Source organism: Geotrypetes seraphini, chromosome 9 (genome assembly GCF_902459505.1).
Source record: "Geotrypetes seraphini chromosome 9, aGeoSer1.1, whole genome shotgun sequence".
Taxonomy (NCBI): Eukaryota; Metazoa; Chordata; class Amphibia; order Gymnophiona; family Dermophiidae; genus Geotrypetes; species Geotrypetes seraphini.
In genome coordinates, this window is record NC_047092.1 from 49,209,448 (window position 1) to 49,226,534 (window position 17,087).

The 17,087-nt window shown below is 46.5% G+C and overlaps 2 protein-coding genes across 2 annotated transcripts in view; one reads left to right on the forward strand and one right to left on the reverse strand.

Annotated features, from left to right (window-relative positions):
• Nucleotides 1-39: 39 nt before the first annotated feature.
• On the reverse strand, nt 40-2,779 carry TBRG1 (transforming growth factor beta regulator 1). Its single transcript, XM_033959407.1, has one exon. The coding sequence runs from the start codon at nt 2,534-2,536 to the stop codon at nt 1,376-1,378; it is 1,161 nt and encodes a 386-aa protein (XP_033815298.1). The 5' UTR covers nt 2,537-2,779; the 3' UTR covers nt 40-1,375.
• A 120-nt stretch (nt 2,780-2,899) lies between these two features.
• ANKRD26 (ankyrin repeat domain 26) overlaps nt 2,900-17,087 on the forward strand; it is a 307,904-nt gene continuing 293,716 nt past the window's right edge. Inside the window, exons 1-3 of the mRNA XM_033958897.1 lie at nt 2,900-3,349; nt 6,417-6,531; nt 10,398-10,571. Of these exons, the coding sequence (XP_033814788.1) occupies nt 3,096-3,349; nt 6,417-6,531; nt 10,398-10,571 (543 nt within the window). The 5' untranslated portion in view covers nt 2,900-3,095. The remainder of the gene's footprint in view (nt 3,350-6,416; nt 6,532-10,397; nt 10,572-17,087) is intronic.

Here is a 17,087-nt window from a genome sequence, read left to right on the forward strand (position 1 = left end):
GGTGTTTTTGCAAAAGTGGTGCTCACATGGTTGCATTGACCTTTGTCTGTAGTATATTCAGTGTTTTGGAGGTTTTTTTGTGTCTATGATTTTAAGAGTTGAGCTAAGTTTCTGGCTCTCTCCATTCTTGAGGCTTTTTCCTCCGTTAAAATTTTAAGCTTCTCAGAAGGGCGCGAGTCAAGTTATTGAAGTATAGTGGAGATGTGTAGTACAATAGTACCTTTATTAAAAACCATATGATTTATTGCCTTCTATACCATCTCAAATAATTTAATTCCACGATCTAACTTTTCTGTCAGTCCCCTTCCCCCAATCTCCCTTATACAATGTATGCATGTAACTTAAATGCTAGCCAAACTATACCCAAATAGTGAAAAAGTTATCAATGTGGGTTACTCTTAAATTGGGTTGTTTTACAAGTCAGGTTATTTTATGCAATAAGACCCTGTGGTTTAATGACCCAGTTTGTGGTAAAATAATGCAACTTGACAGTAGCCCACATCAATAACTCCTCCCTAAGTTTCACATCACAGGGAAAAATCAGAAGACATATCTGGATTTGGTTGACAACTGATGCCATCTTTCTGCATATTCTAATTTAGGGGTCCTTTTATTAAGGTGCGTTAACCAATTTAGCACACACTAACGAATAGCAAATGCTAAATGCTAAGACACCCATTATATTCCTATGGGCATCTTAGAATTTAGCACACCTTAAAATGGACCCCATAGTGAACACATGGATTGTTGGATGTTTTTTGTTGAAGATATTTTAAGAATGTTCCATAACTTAAGGATGAAATATTGAAAAGAACGTGTAATCTTGAAAAAATGATAACAGATGGAAGAAGTCAGCTTATAAATACAGAAGGAAGCTGCTGGCATGTTTCTTTGGTAACAATAGACTAGTTAAAACTTCTAAGTTTAACTAATAGTACAATACATCACAGTATTATCTTACTTTCTGCTTTTTTACTTGGTAATTATTTCAAATCAAACAAAATCTTTTCCCTTTTGTTTATATCTTACCATCATTTCAGGTAACACAATGCCAGACTAATGCAGTAACATGAAAAAAGTGGCAATAATCACATGAATTTCAGACAATTTATATTAAGAGCTTTAAAAAAACCTAATTACACAATAATACAGTTATTTTTCTCTTCTCTCTGAGAATCAATATTTGGACCGCACTGCAGGATATGTGGATCTGGATTCCTTTTGCATGCACTAAGTTCCCCTCAAATGGCCAAAGTCTACCTTCAAGGATGCACTGTACTTTAAAAAATCCCTTTATAAGCCACCTAGTGACAGGGAAAATATAACAGAGGATGAAAAGAAAACAGGTTACATATAAGCAATTAGAAAAGGACTTTCAGTCAAGGGATCCAGTAGGGCTACAATTGGATGGTGACTTAATGTGTTGCATTGAAGGAACCATTTGCTGATGCGATAAAAACATCTGTTGGTATGGTGAAATATAAGTTTGGGATGGCTGAATCACCATAAGATCCATGGAACCAGGCAAGACAGGATCATTTCTGTCCTCCTCAAATGTCTGTCTGCGAAAAGCTTCAAAATTCATAGAAGCATCATTTTCTGGCAGCCCATGGGGAACCTGTCCATCACCTGGTTTACAGACTTCAAATCGTATCCACTGGTAATTTGTGCACTTGCGAGCACCTGGACAACTCTGAATCAGATTCTGGATGGTGGGGTGGGAAAAGCCGAAGAAATCTGCTCCGGAGGGTGCCACGTTGGTCAAGACCTTCCCTTGGGCTGAGCAGATGGTCTGTAAAAGTACTGTGTGACACTCCTCGGCCGAAGTCGCCACAATGGCATTTTGCGGATCATCTTCGGGCACGATCTCGAACTGGGGACCAACGCCATCGTCCTTGATCTGACACGTGTAAAGGCACTTCTGGTCAGGGGTCTTCATGCTGGCGTAAACTCTGGTGCTGCAAAAGCCCACTGGATAAATCGCGTTTTCGTCGTGGAACCCCGCCCGGTCCGAGATGATATCACCCAGGCTGTACACGGTCAGCCCAGCCAGCTCGATAGGAAAAACCGGCCTGCCGGAGGGATCCAAAGGAATTGGCTGCACCAACTTCCTATCCCCACAGTCCGACATTTTCCTCTTTTTTGATGCTCTTTTCCAAACATCCAGCTTATTATTCTCCTTTCCTTTCTCCTTCTTGTCTTTCTTGGGCTTCCTCCCACCACCAGGTTCGTCAGATGCATCGTTAGTCGCCAAAGCCGGGAGGGCTCCTTGCACCGTACCCGCAGTAGACCCGTACGCCAGGGGCATGCTGCTGCAATTGCAAGGACCCATAGGATGAACCTCGCCTTCAGCCTGCAGTAAGCGTCTGAGGAGCCAGCGCCTCTCTTCCTTGGCCCGCAGAAACTTCTCTTCTAGCCGGGCGATCTCGTCGCACAAGGCCGCGTTCTCAAACACCGTGGCTTTGGCTGCCTTCCGCAGCCGTCGGTATTTTAAGCGATATTTTTCGTTCTGGCTCTTCTTCAGCACTTTCTTCATGTTGGATAGGGAGGAACGAGGGGGGGTCGATCTCTCGCACGAGGCAGGCGTCTAAGATTTCTGGGAGAGTGGGCAGAGTCGAGGTAGGGTCTAATAAAAAAACAACAACGCACAAAAGGCAGATTTTCCGTATTAAACGAAAGAAAGAGTGAAAAGCAGCTCGCAGGCTCAGAATTTCACCACAGTGCTCCAGACACTGCTCCCAGCAAAACACGTTCACCTCGTAGCGTCCCGGATTCTATGACGTCACAAACACTCTCCTCTTGTCCCGACGCCAGGAAGCAGCGCTTGCGCGCGGGGACGTTCTGCGCAACAGAAACAGAAGAAAAGGAAGCGGTGTCGATTTTGCGCGTGCGCGCTGCGGAGTAGGGGGCTGGGGATAGGAAGCCGTTGCCTTGGCATTCCGGCCGCCGCTAGGTCGGGTTAGTGTCGGCGCGTTTTCTCGCGAAGAGGCGTAGGAGAGACTAGGGCTCGTCCCTTCCTTCTCCGGGGCGTTCGTATGTGCGACGGTCCTGGACGTCCTCCTCCCCGGAAGCGGGGCTGAAGGGAGAGGCAGGTGATGCCTCTTGTCCCCGTCTCCCCGTCTCGCCCCGCTCCCGCGCTCAGGATGAAGAGACTCTTTAGCTTTGGGAAGAAAAAGAAGCGCGGGCTGTCCCCCAGCACCTCGGATTCCGGCAGCGTGCTGTCTGCTGGCTACGAGCTGAAGGAGAAGGAGCTTGGCAAGTTGCACCGGGCTGCCGCCGCCGGGGACCTGGCCAAGCTCCGGCAGCTGCTCAAGAAGCACGACGTGAACCTGCTGGATAAAGAGAACAGGTGAGGCGGAGGCAGAGCCGCGCTTGCACCTTTAGCGGAGCTCTTTGGCTTTTTTTGTGGGAGCGCTGCAGTCAGAGGCGAGTTAAAATAGATTGTCAAAGTGGATTATTGGCCCACTACAGCTTTCTTGAGGATGCTGGTGTCGAGCCTGACTCTGCTTGTGCGCATCTTCTGCTCGGTTTGATACGGGAGTGTCTGACTACTTAGTCGAAAGCAAAGCATCTCTGCCTTAAATGGATGACGGACCTACAGGTGCCATTTCTTTCTTTCTTTTTTTTGTGTGCACCATTCCTGGAGATACTGCAATACCAGGTTGATGCGTGGAGTGGATGAAGCAAGCTCCTATTCCATACAGGTGCCATTTCAATAATAGTGTTCCGAGCTAGATTCCCGCACAGGGCATCCTTGTGTCGCCTCCCTTTGTGCTTGGTAATTAGCCATAATGCTGGACCAAGTAACTTTCCAGTAACAGCTTAGCAACTGTGTAGCAGCCAATATAATCAAATAACAAAACATCCAGTTTTATTTGATGATAGCGGGTGCTATACAGCTGCTGAGTTGTTATTGGAAAGTTACTGGCCCAGGACTATGGAACAATTCCCGTGTGGTATGGCACACCTTATCTACTTCCACTTCAGGTGATCGAGGTGAGCAGCGTGCCTGATTTTAAGAAGAAATGGGATCGTCACGTGGGATCTCTGCACAGAGATAACTAGGGGAGGGTCATTGGGGTGGGCAGACTAGATGGGCCGCGGCCCTTATCTGCCGTCTTTTTCTATGTTTCTATGTTTCTACCTCCTTTCGCAATACACTGCAGATATTTATTTCCAGCCTATTCAAATCCTTTTTTGATGCACTTAAGAATATAGGTTGACAAGGAGCTTTTCATTCATTTAGGGTCACCGCCCACTTTAGTTATTATTTTGCATTACTGTCAACTCTAGATTAATTTATGTTTGAGAATATTTGCATAAGTTTATAAACAGCCATTAGTACCTTGGGCAGAGAAGGGTCTGAACCTACTTTACAGCCCAGGTACTCTGCTAATCAAGATTCTCTTAAGTTGCATGTAGGAAAGGTAAGGCAAAAGAGGCAGAGCTGTCAAATTACCTATCTCCAAGAGAGATTTTAGGGAAAGAGGAACCCGAACTATAGTTACATGATGATGGGTTCTATACGAGTCACTGCCTAGGAAAAAGACCTAGGTATCATTGTTGAGGATACATTGAAATCGTCAGCTCAGTGTTCGGCGGCAGCTAAGAAAGCAAATAGAATGTTAGGAATTATCAGGAAAGGAATGGAAAACCAAGAGGAAAATATTATGATGCTGTTGTATTGCTCTATGGCAGGGTAGGCAATTCCGGTCTTGAGAGCCACAGGCAGGTCAGGTTTTCAGGATATCCACAATAAATATGCATGGAGGGGAAGGCTGGGAGAAGGGCATCCGCGTCCCTCCAGGTCATCTATTTTGAGGGGAGGGGGGGTCACTTGCCAGCAGAGGAGAGTGGGCATCTCTCCCACTGGGGGGAGGAGGGTCACGGTGGGGATTTTAGGGCAGCGGGAGAGTGTGACTTTTTCATCTGCTGTAGGGGGGTGTCACAGTCGGGATTTTAGGGCAGCGGGAAAGTGTGGGCATCTCTCCCGCTGCAGGGGGAGTTGCAGCGGGGATTTTAGGGCAACGTGAGAGTATTGGCATCTCTCCCGCTGCTGTGGGAAGAAGGGATTGTTGGTTGACAGCGGGAGAGATTGAACATCTCTCTCACTGTTGTGTTTTTGTGTGGGGGTTTTTCTTGACATGTTTTTTCTGCACATGTGCCCATTACTATCACCTGCAATGGGCACATGCAAATTTAGCGAATCTTCGCTGCTGTCCGCTGACCTCATTTACATGCATGATTTTTTGAGAATGTCTCGCTTTTTTAGATTCACTATCAAAACGACTGCGTTAGCAGACCATCACTTTTTAACGGGGGTTTTTGAGAATCCTGGCCTAAGTGTGGCTAAAGATGATGCATGATAAAGCATCATTTATATATTGCTATAGTATCATAGTTTGAAACAAGTTTGTGTTTGAAGTATTTAGTGCCAAAAAATGATATATGCTTGGTCTCAAGGATTTTGGATAAAGGATCTTGTACCTGAAATATAATAATTTTATTTATTTATTTAGCTCTACTGCGGTTTAATAAAAGGGGCCATTGGAGATCTAGCTGTTGGGCTCAATTTAATTCCTGGTGAAGTATCACAGATAAGTTTTTGCTTTCCCTTCACTTCTTTACAACCAGACATCATTGTTTTGGTTTTTTTTTTTTTTTTTTTTGGGTGGGGGGGGGGGTTATGCCTTAATTTTAAAATTCTTTCACTATTTTAATCTCTTACTACTTGCTTGGGAATCTGTCCCAAAGATTATTTTTTGTGATCTCCAGTCCAGTTTCCTAGGATGGAGAATGAAGGAATAGTTAGTCTGAATCGTTCTAAGAAGAAAATATGATTATTTTCAACTTAAACTATATCTGTATCTGTATCAGGGACCCCAGTTCACCTACCATTCACTAAGAAGTAACCATAGATTCTGCATACTTCAGCGGGCATGAAGCCTGACACCACAGTCACTTCATATTTTTTGTGTGGTATCCAAAGCCATGTTTTCCAATATGTGAATATAAATTAGTTCCCAGACTCAAACTGTATAGGTGGCTTACCAAGGAGTGTCATGGACATGTTCAAAGTGATCGGCTCATGTATTTGACCAGAAGGTATGTTCTGCCTGAATTAGGCATGGTGCTGATTTTCTCTTATTTATGCTATGTGAATATCTAACTTGAGACAGACATTTCAGCATCTGCTCATAGTCTTCCCCCCCTGCCCTTATGATTTTATTGTCAGGGTGGGAGAGAAAGAGCAGAATATAGTGTTATGCTAATATGAATTTTGAGATTAAGATTGCTTTGCTAAGACTAATAAGTGCTTTATCTCAAGACCAGCCTTCTGTCACCATAACATTTATTGCATTTTGAGTTACTTGGGTTCTGATAAAATTGGACAATGTGTTTTTTTTCTTTTTAAGGACTCCTCTGCATCTTGCCTGTGCTAATGGACATTCAGAATTAGTAACATTTCTAGTGGAAAACAAGTCCAGAGTAAACATCTGTGACAATGATTCCCGATCGCCACTGATGAAGGTTTGTAAAATTCAATTTATAAATTGGTAATGTGTCAGACATTCTACTTTATGTACATTGATTGTCTAAATATGTGAAAGGCAATTCTATAAGTGGGTGTGCAGAGTTATGCATGCCTTGCATGTGTAAATGCACAGGAAAGAGGCACTTAACATGCATGTGTACACTGTTCGCTATTCTAAAACTGGCAAGTGCTATAGCATGCAACTTCAAGGGGGCATTCATGTGGTTGGAGCATAGGAGGGGCATGTCGCTAGCATATATGCACAACCTGGTATTAATGGTCATGCCTAAATTTAGGCATGCTATTTCAGGTTTATGCTAGTATTCTATAATGAAATCTTGGCACACAAATGCCGTTATAGAATTGATGCTGAGCACACGGCATCAGCATGCCTAACTGGAGGCACCAAGTTATAGAATTGCCCTCAAAGTGACAACTTTTTGCGGTTTAAGACAGATGAAATTTTAGGACTGTAATTGAAATGCAAAATCACTATCCTGAACAGATTTCACTGGATAGAGATGACTATGGTATGACAAGCAGTATAAACATGGATTGCTGTTTGTGGTCCCTTCTTCTAATTTGGCACCGACACCTTCTTAGGCTGTCCTTGAACCAGCTTCCCAGCCTTTGCCTATCTCCAATAAGCGGTACTGAGCTATTCTCAGGGAGGAACTAGCGTAGATTCTCCACCTGCAACCCACTCAGTCATCAAGGGTGCTTGCTCCAGTTGAATCTCGGCTCTTACTTCCCCAGAACCTTGCACGAGGCCTGTGGAGTGATCCTTCTCATCATTGCCTTAAGGGTTGCCAACATCAGCATTGACCCATACAGTACAATCTTCAACATCAGGGGAGGAAATTCCCCAGAATCGGAGAGTAGGGCTGTATCCCAGTGCCCTTCAAGGCATGAACATTGACCCCCCCCCCTGAGCTGAGGCAGACTGAGGTCCTCTCATCTCAGGTTTTGAGAGTCTGACTAGGACCTGCTCATAGGATTCAGATGAGGACCCACATTACATCTTGGAGGAGTTGTCATATGGAGTCCCTTCTGACTCTTCACTACCTCAAGAGAAGAAAGTTTCTACCTGAGTTTCTCTCTTTCACCAGTTTTGTCAGGGAGATGGCTTTGGCCATCCCATTTAAGTTGGAGATGGAGGAGGAGCCTAGGGCCAAAATGTCTGTCCTGGATTATGAGTCTCCTCCTTGGGAACGGGTCACAGTACCATCATATCCTATTCTGAAAGATGAACTGGGAAACTCCCTTCTCAGTGCAGGTTGCATCTAAGAAGGTGGATATGCAGTATTGTTTTACAAAAGGATCCTGAATTTGAGAGGGCTCGGCAACCTTACCACTCTTTGGTAGTTGAATTATCTTTCTTTCTTTTTTTTTTTTTTTAAATAATTTTTATTAGAAAAGCAGCCAACACCATAATAAGGAATCATAGGCTACAGCACAACAGTATGAGTGAACAAAGAACAACAAAACAAGCAGTCCCGGGCATTTCGTTTCACAGCTGAGGCGGCTGAGTCTGTTGCATCACCCTGAGTCTGATCTGCAGAATCTCGACGACTCGCTGAAATCTCTGAATTCTCTTTCAAACAAGCTAAACGCTCCAGGACTCATTCCTTAGTTCTCAGAGAGAGGCCAGGACTTTGGATTCATTTGGGAGACTTTTCAGGCCTTTCCAGTCTTACCAGCTCTACACAAACATATTCTTGAAGTCTCTGTGCGTATTAACACTGTCTCTTGCAGACTTTCTCCTTCTGGAGCAGGCTGAAGAGTTTTACCAACTGACTAATAAGCAGCTGCAGTGTTGAAAATATCTAGCCAGGAGCACATGTAACACTTTTAATATTGTGTCCAGTTTCTCTGTGATAGGTGTGGGGATGCACAGACTCTCATGACTGCATGTCTTACCTAGAACTAGCAGTTCAGGAAAAGTTCGTGGATGTGCCCTGACATGGAGACATTCTTTTGGGGGACAAAATGGAGGAGGTTGCCAACCTCATAAAGGAGCATACAGATACCATCCAGTCCCTGTCTTGGCAGCCTGTAGCTGCAACTTTCTCAACTAGGAAGTTTTCAAGTGGGAATAGAAGGCGATCCTACTACTTTCAAAGGCATAGGTATCTGTCACCTTGTTCTGCCTAGTAGTTATATTCATATATAGTTAATTTCCTGATATTTTCTTGTTTGGCCCCCTCATGTTTCCTTTGGATTATGCAGATGAAGGGTCCCCTCTCCTCCTTACAAAATATCTTAAGAATTTTTTCATTTGCTATTGTCACATTAAGTTTGCTGTGATTGTATAATTTAAAATTCTTATAAATAAAAAGTTAAAAATAACATCAGGAAATTCATTTACCCACCTTTCACCCTAAGAGTTTGGTGAAACGGAACAGAATTTTGCGGAGGTTGGATGTGCGTAGAGTCCTTCACTATCTGGAGAGGACTAATGATTCCCAGCTCTCCGACCTTTTTTTTATGCTGACCAGCCAATTGAGATGAGGCAAGTCAGCTTTCAAGGCTTCGATTGCCAGATGAATTTGCATGGCAGGTTCATCTTCCTACATTGTCTGCCATAAACAGCCCCCTATTTTAATCATAGCACATTTGACTAGAAGTGTGGCTTCTTCCTGGGTGGAATCCGGGGCTGTTTTACCTGATGAAATTAGTAGAACAGCTACTTGGTCTACTCACCATACTTATAAGAAGTTCTACAGAGTTGATATGGAGGCTCGAGAGGATGCCACGTTTGGGTCCTTGGTACTGCGGGAAGGCTCATCTGTCCCTCCCTAGATGTCTGGCACTGCTTTGGTACATCAGCTATGGTACAGAATCTTATGTCTTTGGTACAGAATGAAAGATTAGGTTCGTACCTTACCAATCTTCTTTCTGATAGAAGACATAGAATTCTGTATGGCCCACCCTGTGTAGACTTTTGATTTGTCTAATTCCTGCCTCGGACATTGCCAGTGTCCGTCTTGGGACACCTTCTTCTGTATCTAAGACTTAGCAGAGACAAACTTGAGGGCTCCTATTCCCTTTCTCCTTTGGGGGTTTTATGGCTCCTACTTGTTGCACTTAGCAAGTTGGTTCCTAGCTACTCATATGTGTACTATATTGTTCCATGTTAAATTGTTAATTGTTATTAATCATTGTTCTTTTATCATAAGTCACAGAGCAGAACAGAATATGATTTGTCACGAGGGAAGTTCCCCATGCTCTCCTTCTCTTCTGTTTCATTGGAGTTCAGTTGCTTTGATACTAACAGAAGTGGGAGCTGTTCTCCACTGCAGAAGAGGAGGAGTTTAGAGCTTTTGAGTGACATTCTTCTGCATATTTGCAATTAATGGGAACAAAAATTATAATACAGAATCCTATGTCTTCTAACAGAAAGAAGATTAGCAAGATAAGAACCTAATCTTTCATTACAGTTTGTTTAATGCAGTGTGGTTAGTCCTCAAGGCAGCTTCTATTCTTAATAAGATTGATCTTCAAGTTTTGCGTTGTTTTTTCCAACATGCATTCATACTGCTTTCTAAGTGTGATAAATTAGAAGCCTCCGGCTTCACTTCATTTCTTACAACACTTACCCCCTCTTTTACTAACATGCGCAAACTGATTAGCATGCGCTAATCGGTTAGCGCACCTTAGTAAAAGAGGGCCTAAGGGTGTGTCATAATTAGCATTACATTTTATATGCACTGTTAGTACTTTTGCACCAAGTATCAATTATTGTAAGACAAGTTTTGCAAAAAAAGGGAAAAATTATTACTTTTATTTATGATGACTGAAGTGAAGAAGTCTTTCACAGTATGGAACTGATGTTCTTTTTATAAATCTTTGACCTGTGCAGGCTGTTCAATGTCAGCAGGAGCGCTGTGTCGCTGTTCTTCTGGAACATGAGGCAGACCCTAATGTGGTGGATGTCAATGGCAACACTGCTCTTCATCTTGCTGCTCTTATTCCAGCTTTATCTGTGGCATCACAGTTGCTTGAGCATGATGCCCATATCAATGCCCGAAACAAGGTAATGCATTGAATTACTATCACTCTCTCATTGTGTGCCATACTTGATTCAAATTTGCTATGCTCTTTATTATAGTGGGTATATATCAGTTTTTTTTCCTGTTAGATAAAGGGTCTGCTAATCTGCTGTAGGGGAAAAAGACAATTGGAAATCTTTCTCAAAGTACCAGATTAATCTTTGGTCCAAATCTTGGAGAACCTGTGCCTCTACATCTCTTATACAATCTAATTGTTTGATTTTTCATTTTGCACTCTGGACACCTCTCCACTAGTTCAGAGCAAACTTAATTAAGGATGCTACATGTTGGATGTGTTAGTGGGGGTGTGGCACCCTTGTTCCACATACTTTGTGTGGTCGTTTGCATCAGTGTTTCTCAACCTGTGGTACAAGGCTGACTGCCGATTCCTCCTTGCCACCTTCCACTGCCGCCCGCAAGCTCCATTTAATTATCCCCCGCCACTGCTGGAACTCCGTAAAGGGAAGGGCGAGTTGTGTGCAGCGATTGCACACTGCTGGACCACAAGCCTTCCCCCCAATGTCAATTCAGATGTCAGAATTGATGTTGGTGGGGGGGGAAGTCATGTGGGACACTGGCGTGCAATTGCACATGCCTGGCCTTTCCCTTCCTGGAGTTGCAGCAGCGGCGGGAGATAATTAAATGGAGCTGGGGGGGCAGGTAGTGGCAGGGGGCGGTGGCGGACTGGGGGGAGGAGGAATCGGTGCCAGGTCGGCTTCGGGAAAGGGAGGGAGGAAGGGGGTAGGACAAAGGCTGGAAGGCAAGAAGGGAGAGGGGGCACGAACTCGGGATACAGAAGGAAGGGAGGAGCATTAATAGGAAAAACGTAAATGTAGCCATTTTACACACAGAAGGGAGGAAGGGGGCACTTACTTGGAACATGGGAATGAGGGAGGGAGGAAGGGGGCACTAACTTGGGACATAAGAAAGAGGGAGGGAGGAAATAGAAAGGGACAAAATGTGTGAGTGAGAGGGAAAGAGATGGTGCACATGGGGAAAGGAAAAAGAAAATTGGACATAGAGAGGAGTGAGGTAGAGATGCATGGGGAATAGAAGGAGGAGAGGGAGAAATGTTGGATGTGGTGGAGAGGGAACAGAGGGATAGATTGAAGGGGATGCAAGGGGGAGGAATGTTGATCATAGTGATAGAGGGAGAGATGTGGCATGGTGTGGGAAAGGGGTGATAGAAGGAGAAATGGGCATGAGGCTGGTGGGTAGTGATGAAAAATGTTACACATGATGTCTTGGGGATGAGAGAGGAAGAAAAGTTGGACTCCTAGAGGGACAGAGAGATATGTTGGTTGGGGAATGGAATGAGGTCTGGAGGAGCAGATGCGTGCAGGAGGCAGAAAGAAAGAAGTAAATAAATATTGGATGCACAGTCAGAAGGAAGTGCAACCAGAGACTCATGAAATCACCAGATAATAAAGGTAGGAAAAATGATTTTAATTTCAATTTAGTGATCAAAATGTGTCAGTTTTGAGAATTTATATCTGCTGTCTATATTTTGCACTATATTTGTCTATTTTTCTATAGTTTGTTACTGAGATAACATTGCATATTTTAAAGTCATCTTTGAAAATCCCCTGAATATAAATGATAATTAACATTTTCTCTGCGTACAGTGTGCTTTGTGTTTTTTTTAATTTTGTGGTTACCATTATGTATTAGATTATATTGTGTGTATATGAAAAATGAATGGAAGAAATTGCATTACAATTAGTATTATTATTATGGGGGTGGGGTCAGGGGCGGAGTTTGGGTGGATTGGGGGCAGAGATACTCGGTTGGTATTTGTTAGGCTTAGGGGGTACTTGGCTTGAAAAGGTTGAGAAACACTGGTCTACATCCTTACTAGGACATATGAAGTTCAGCTATTTTACACCTGATATGCCCTTTGTAATGGGAAATTCAGATAAAATAATAGTGTATTTTAAGATGTCTTTATCAACTTTATCTTGTCGATTATTAGATATTTTACCTCATTTGATTTATGATTTTATCCAATTGGAAAGTTTTATTACTGGTGCAATACTCTCTATATGATTTGTAAATTTAAAGCAATTAAGGCCGACTGACTGCTTTATAAACACAAATTATGACATCTGGTAGACACATTTTTATTTACAATGGTGCTCTTTTTGAAAGTTTAGCACCCTCTAATGCAGTTAACTCACATTAAATACTAAAAGCCCAGTTTATACCCTGAGCTTCTTATCATTTAGTTCATGATAATTCCAATAGCAGGGACTTGTATAGTAAAAGGGCCCCAATGTGATTTGTTGTATTGTGAATTTGTTCTTTGTTTTTCTTGCATTATACACAGATTTTTAACTCTAAAATTAATTTTTAAAAATGACCTTAAAATACAGTGTTCAGCCTAAAAAATAGTGCAATTTTATTTGAGAGCAGAATGAAAATATTAAATATTAAGTATAAAAGTGTAAAATAAAGCACAGTTACTTACCGTAACAGGTGTTATCCAGGGACAGCAGGCAGATATTCTCACATGTGGGTGACGTCATCCACGGAGCCCCAGCGCGGACAGCTTTTCAAGCAAACTTGATTGAAGTTTCAAGTTTGCACACTGCACCACGCATGTGTGTGCCTTCCTGATCCACTAGAGAGCGCATACCCTCCTCATGGTCCTCAGTTCAGATAGCTAGCAAAGAAGCCAACCTCGGGGAGGCGGGCGGGTTGTGAGAATATCTGCCTGCTGTCCCTGGATAACACCTGTTACGGTAAGTAACTGTGCTTTATCCCAGGACAAGCAGGCAGCATATTCTCACATGTGGGTGACCTCCAAGCTAACCAAAAAAGGGATGGAGGGAAGTTGGCAATTCAAGAAAACAGATTACTCAAAACCGACTGGCCAAACCGGCCATCGCTCCTGGACAGAGTATCCAGGCAGTAGTGGGAGGTGAAAGTATGAACCGAAGACCAAGGGGCAGCCTTGCAAATCTCCTCGATAGGCGTCGACCTGAGGAAAGCTACAGAAGCCGCCATCGCTCGGACATATGTCCCGCAACTTGACCATGCAGCTCGAGACCAGCCTGAGCATAGCAAAAGGAAATACAAGCAGCCAACCAGTTGGACAAGTTGCGCTTGGAACTGGGCGACCCAACCGATTAGGGTCGAGGGACAAAAACAATTGAGGAACCGTCTGAGGAGACTGAGCGCGTTGAAGATAAAAAGTCAACGCCCTCTTACAGTCAAGTGTGTAAAGCGCCACCTCGCCCGGAGGCGAGTGGGGCTACAGGAAAGAGACCAGAAGAACAATGAAATGAGGGAGCGGAAAATCCGAAACCACCTTGGGCAAGAACTGGGGTTGAGTACACAGAACCACCGTGCATGAAAAAATACAGGAAAAGACGGGTCCGCAAGCAAAGCTTGTAGCTCACTGACTCGCGAGCAGACGTGAGAGCAACCAGGAATACCACCTGCCTGGTGAAATAATTCAAAGAGCTCTAGCAATGGAATCAATAGAGGTAGCACCCATTGAGTCAGGACACACAAAGATCCCAAACCACCGGAGGGGCTTTGAGCGGAGGATGTACATTGAAGAGATCCTTCATAAAGCGGGGAACCGTCGGATGGACGGAGAGCAGCGTCCCATCAAGCGGCCGATGACCGGCAGCAAAAGCACAGAGGTGGGCTCGAATAGATGTCAATTCGAGACCAGACCGAGAACAAGAGAAACAGATAAACCAGCACTGAAGGCAAGGAGACAGAGAGCGGATCCATGCGGTGCTCAGCACACCACGCCGCAAATCAGGACCATTTCTGGGAATAGCATTGCCGAGTGGAGATCTTTCGAGAGGCCTCGAAAACACCCCCACCGACTTGAAACAGAAGGAGGGAGGCACGTTGCAAGGAACGAAGCTGATAAGAGTAGAGACTGCAGAATGGAATGCAATAGAAACCTCAACTCTGAGACAGCAGAGAAGTGAGCAGAGGTAGGAACAGAGGCTCCCTGGCATGCTGGAGGAGCCGGGAGAACCGCAGCTGCCAGGGCCACCGAGGAGCCATCAAGATCATGGTGGCGCAGACCGACAGGAGGAGTAACAAAGTAAGGGAAGGGAACCCATAGAGGAACCTGCCCATCCAATCGAGAAGGAAAGCATCCACCTCGATGCGAACCCTGGGAGAACATCCTCGAGCAAGATCGAGGCAACCAGTGAGTGAGGGGCAAAGCGAACAGAACTACCTGTGGGGTTCCCCACCAGGCAACCACATGCCGCAGAGTCTGAGAATGGAGCGACCATTCATGCGGCTAAAAAGGGGTGACGCAACGTGTCCACCAGACAATGCTGCACGCCCCGAAAACACACCGCCCAAAGAAAGAAGTAGCGGGGTGACGCCCCCTGCCAAAGACGAAGGGCTCGTCTGCAAAGTAACAGGGAACCTTGTCCACCCTGGCTTGGTCACAGGATACATCGCCCCCGGGATGACGGGACTCACCAGGACCCCGCAATCCATCGACCAATAACGAAAATCCGTCCCGGCATTGAAAATGGCCCGGAGCTGCAGCAGATTGATGCGGCTGCGACGGTCCGCACCCGACCAAAGAATCCGATCCAAGCGCTGGGAAGCGGGATCCCTATCCTGCCATCACTGAAATGCTCGGGTGCAGTGGGGAACACGAAGAGGAAACCAGGCGAACATCAGGACATGAACCGTGGAGACCCAAGATCCCAAGCATCAGCTCGGCCGAGGTCGAAAACCGCTGAGTCACCAGCTGACTCAGGCGCAGACAGGCGGCCTGCCGAGGCAGCGGCCGAAAAGACCGGAGGCGGACCGAGGACAGAGGGACCATCGTCCGGTATAAACAGACAAGGCCCTCTCCATGAGGTCGAGACAAGAAGGAGCGCAGACAAACTGGGTCCAGGTCCGCCCAGACAGACTCCTGAGACCGGGGCGGACAGAGACTGAAACGCTCCCAGATCAGAAACTAGTGCAGGTCCCAAAGGGCCCGGGCCAGACGTAGCCCGGAGGATGGGAAAGCCCAACCGACAGAGGCGAGGCTAAACTCCCAGTGCGGAGACACGGTGACACCCCTCCCGAAGGGAGGGGAGGAATCCCCAGAAGAGAGCAGCCCGGAGGCTATGCGAGAATAGTCCAAAAGACGGCCAGGAGTCGCCGAAGCCGGCTGGACCCCAACCCGAAGCCGCTGCAGCTATAGCGACTGCCGCGCAGGAGGCCGAGATAACCCAAGAAAGGTATCCGGAGGGCCCCTCCGGAGAAAGAGTCAAAACCACCAAGGAAGAAGGGATTCAGCTGAAGGCGTCCCGATAGGCGAAGGACCGGTCGCGGTCTGAAAGGTGGTTAGTGGCTTCGGCAAGAGAGGCCTCAAGGAACGCAGTACTCACGCAAGGAAAGGTGGTGAGACGAACCTGGAGGGTCCACAGCCCCACTCTGCCCCAAGCGAGATGACGCATGGCGGGAGCAATAGAGCGGGAGCAGGGAGAGAGTCTCCACCAGGAAACCAAACTCCGCACCACAACCAAATAGGAGCCGGAGACGCCGAGGGACAGAGCCACAGACGAAGTCGAGGCACGAAGCCCCTGTCGAAACCGGGGCGCAAACCCGCAGTCGACGCCGAGGCCCAAAACCCCAGTCGACTCCGAGGCACAAGGCCACAGTCAACCCAAGGGCACAAAGCCCCAAGCGACGCCCAGTCACAAAGCTTCAGTTAACGGCGAGGCACGAAGCCTCGGTCGCCAGCCGACGATGAGGCCCCCCAGCCTCAGTCGACGCCGAAGCACAAGCATCAGGCGACGCGGAGCAATCGGCTCAGCCGATGTCGAAGGTACAAAGCATCCATCGATGCCGAGACACCAAGCCCCGGTTGACATCGAGGCAGCAAACCCCAGCCGCAGTCGACATCAAGGCACAAAGCCTCAGACGATGTCGAGGCACAAGTCTCAGGAGACGTCGCGCCGGCGCCCAAGCCTCCGACGCCGCCGAGATACAAAGCCTCAGACGATATCGAGGCCCCAAGCCTCAGACGACTTCGAGGCACCAAGCCTCAGTCGACGCCGAGGCACCAAGCCTCAGTCGACGCCGAGGCACCCAGCCTCAGACGACGTCGAGGCACCAAGCCTCAGACGACTTCGAGGCACAAAGCCTCAGTCGACGCCGAGGCACCAAGCCTCCGACGCCGCCGAGACACCCAGCCTCAGTCGACGTCGTCGACGTCGAGGCACACAGCCTCAGTCAACGGTGAGGCACAAAGCCTCAGTCGACCTCGAGGCACAAGCCTCAGGCGACGTCGAGGCAGAAAGCCTCAGTCGACGGCGAGGCACAAAGCCTCAGTCGACCTCGAGGCACAAGCCTCAGGCGACGACGAGGCACAAAACCTCAGTCGACCTCGAGGCACAAGCCTCCGGCGACGTCAAGGCAGAAAGCCTCAGTCGACGTCGAGGCACAAAGCCTCCGTCGACGTCGAGGCACACAGCCTCAGACGACGTCGAGGCACAAAGCCTCAGTCGACGTCGAGG